Below are 2,808 nucleotides of genomic sequence, written 5' to 3'. Positions count from 1 at the left end.
CCTCTCCCCGCACCCCGGGTGCTGTGTGACGGTGGGGTTTGGGTTCGCTTTGTTTGTTTTTGTCAGATGTGAATCCAAATGGAGCACTCGGAAGGAGGCGAGCAGAGCCAGCAGCAGCAGCCCTGGGGGAAGCTGATCCGGCTGGGTGCTGATGAGGCAGAGCCGCACGTCTTGCTGCTGAAAAGAGAATGGACAATTGGTCGGAAGAAAGGTGGGACAGGGACACGCTGGTTAGGGAGGTGTTTGGGGGACAGCAGCGACCTCCCGCTGGCCTTTAAAACGTCAGAAGGTGGATTGAAACTAGTTGGGTTTGGTGCTTTCAGCTGTTGGACGTGCTTGCCAGGCGGTCCCTTATTCCTGATTCTTGGCTCTGTGTGAAGACAAAGTTTTACACTGACCTTTTCTTTTTCTTTTTACGAACTTGTGACGTGTGCGCGTTTAAATGCAAGTGTGCCTTTTAGTTTGTCTGTGGCAGTTTGTACAAGTAAGAAAAAACGACTGTTGATTCAGGAGAGTTTCTGGGTATCAGTCCTGTTTACGTTCTCATTTTGTTTCTGTGGTTAAAATAAATTGGAACTGCAGTGCAAAATGCTTGTGCTTCATAGAAAGGGAAACGCCCACATAAACGCCCTTAAGTCTTCAGGCCATATGAAGATTGCCAACAAGTACTGAAAGTTTCTCTGAGATTGAATGTTAAAGCTTTATTCCCAGAGCCTAGGGCTTTTGCTAGTTGCCTTTATTTTAAAGTATTTCATGCTTACTGTATTTAAAACAGTCATTGTAGTGTTTTAATTTTTTTACTCTGCCCTGACAGATTTTTTTCAGTTTCCTGTTCATCAGTTCAAGCTATTTGACTGACCAGTCACATTCTGTAAATAGCATTGAACAAACATTAGATGCTGTAGCTGTATGAGAAATTCAGCTAATTTATTGTAGGATAAATGTTTTGCCTATTTATGTTTGGTAATATACATTTCATTTGCTTATTATTATCTAAGCTGTAGTTAAATTCTTCAAATCGAGATGTAGTTGAGGGTTATCTTGCAGAAAAAAGATGGATTTTTGCATGTTCTGTTGCTTCCATAACTGTTTGCTAATGGATTAATAAAATAAGTGGTTACAAGGATACCAGCCTTTGGGACATAAGTATTGCTGAGAAAATCTGCAGGAGCATTACAAATGTTTGTTGAGAGCATTTTGTCCTTCCTGCTCACATGTGAAAGTCTAAGTAATTCTGTAGTATTCATGTAGAATAGAAATGTTGGCATGTTCCTGAACAAAATTTTGGTCTACTTACTTTCAGTGGGCTTCCTAGCATCTCAAGTTGTGTGGCAACAGTTAACTCTCTAGTTGTTGATTGCTCCTTGAATATTAGGAGTAGACAAGTGGTAAACTGTCACCAGCATGTGTAGTGCTTTCCTTCTGGATGCATTCTTGCAGGGTGAGACTGAGTGTACCCACAATGTGAGTAGATGGAAATGAATCATGTTTTGTTAATTGAAACTTTTGTGTAAGCAAGTACTTCGAGTCATTTGTGCAAGAGGTTGGTGGGGATTCTTGAGCATTGCCTTGAATAGTCAAATAAGTGAAGCAGAAATACTAGATTTTAAATTGAGTGGTGCTCGGAAGGAGTATCATGAGTTTGGTGTAGTCCTGCAAGGAGCAGGAAGTTGGACTCAACGATCCTTACAGGTCCTTCCAACTCGAATTATTCTGTGATTCTAAATTCATTCAGAGCCCTGGAGTTGTAGGTAGGAAGGCTTCTGTCAGGTCAACATTGTCATTGCACTTCTGCATCTCTAAATCTTAATCCTGGATTTTTAACCTCCCTTCAGATTTATTAACATAATCTTGATGTCAACAGAGTTTTCCTATTTAAAAACAAGCAAAAGAAAAAGACATAACATAGAACAGTGATATATTTATCAGCTGTTGATTCCTACTACTTTCCCACAATGTACATACCAGAATGAAGCAGAAGTCAATAAAACAGTCTTAAAATGATGTGGAAAAGGAGCTGGGCGCTCTGTAATGTATGCCTCTAGAATTTAGATTGAACATTTCAAATATGTGTGAATTTATCGCTGTACCACTTCAGAACAAAGGAATTGTGACTTAATTTCCATCTGTAAGGGCTAGGACTGATGGGAAAAGGGAATTAAACCATCTTGAAATGGTTGCAGTAAGCTTCTATCACCTGGGGCAATCTCACTGCTTGTGTTTATGTATTGGATATTACACTGTGTTGCTGCCTATATGCCAGTAGAAGTTTTGAACTATTGCAGATGTACATGAGTCAGTTTGTTGTGCATTTATAACCATGTAGAATGCTGATCTCTCTGTGTAATGTGTATTTTTAAGCACACTGGCAAATCTGCTTTTTTTAAGGTTGTGACTTATCTTTTCCTGGAAACAAGTTGGTGTCTGGAGATCACTGTAAAATCATAGTGGATGAAGAATCTGGTCAAGTGTCATTGGAAGATACAAGGTTGGTTCTCCTGTGAACTTCTGCTCTTCTTTTTAATCTGTGAAGTAAAATCTTGTATCTTGCTCGAGACATCAACAGTAAATCCTTCTCTTTTTTGTTTCTTCTTTTTTTTCCCCACTTTTTCATCTAGGTTTGCGTTTGGGCTTTTTTTTTTTTTTTTTTTGGCTTTCTAAATATATTTTTCTTTACAGAGGAATTCATAGTCTAGTGGATGCAAAATACTGTTGATGTAATAGTTCAGTAGCATATTTCTTTAGACTTGTAGACAAAAAATGATGCCAGCATTCTTAAAAACTCTTAAGCATGAGTGTGCCTCATCT

General features: G+C 39.1%; 1 protein-coding gene across 2 annotated transcripts in view; it reads left to right on the top strand.

Moving 5' to 3' along the window:
* The first annotated feature begins 78 nt into the window (after positions 1-78).
* Positions 79-2,808, top strand: part of CHFR (checkpoint with forkhead and ring finger domains, E3 ubiquitin protein ligase) — a 23,659-nt gene continuing 20,929 nt past the window's right edge. For both annotated transcript variants that reach the window (XM_010019561.1, XM_010019560.1), the window contains exons 1-2: positions 79-211; positions 2,389-2,488. In XM_010019561.1, coding sequence (XP_010017863.1) covers positions 79-211; positions 2,389-2,488 — 233 coding nt within the window. The remainder of the gene's footprint in view (positions 212-2,388; positions 2,489-2,808) is intronic.

This window comes from Nestor notabilis, unplaced genomic scaffold (assembly GCF_000696875.1).
Source record: "Nestor notabilis isolate BGI_N333 unplaced genomic scaffold, ASM69687v1 scaffold15708, whole genome shotgun sequence".
Taxonomy (NCBI): domain Eukaryota; kingdom Metazoa; phylum Chordata; class Aves; order Psittaciformes; family Psittacidae; genus Nestor; species Nestor notabilis.
This window is presented reverse-complemented; position numbering and strand designations above follow the sequence as displayed.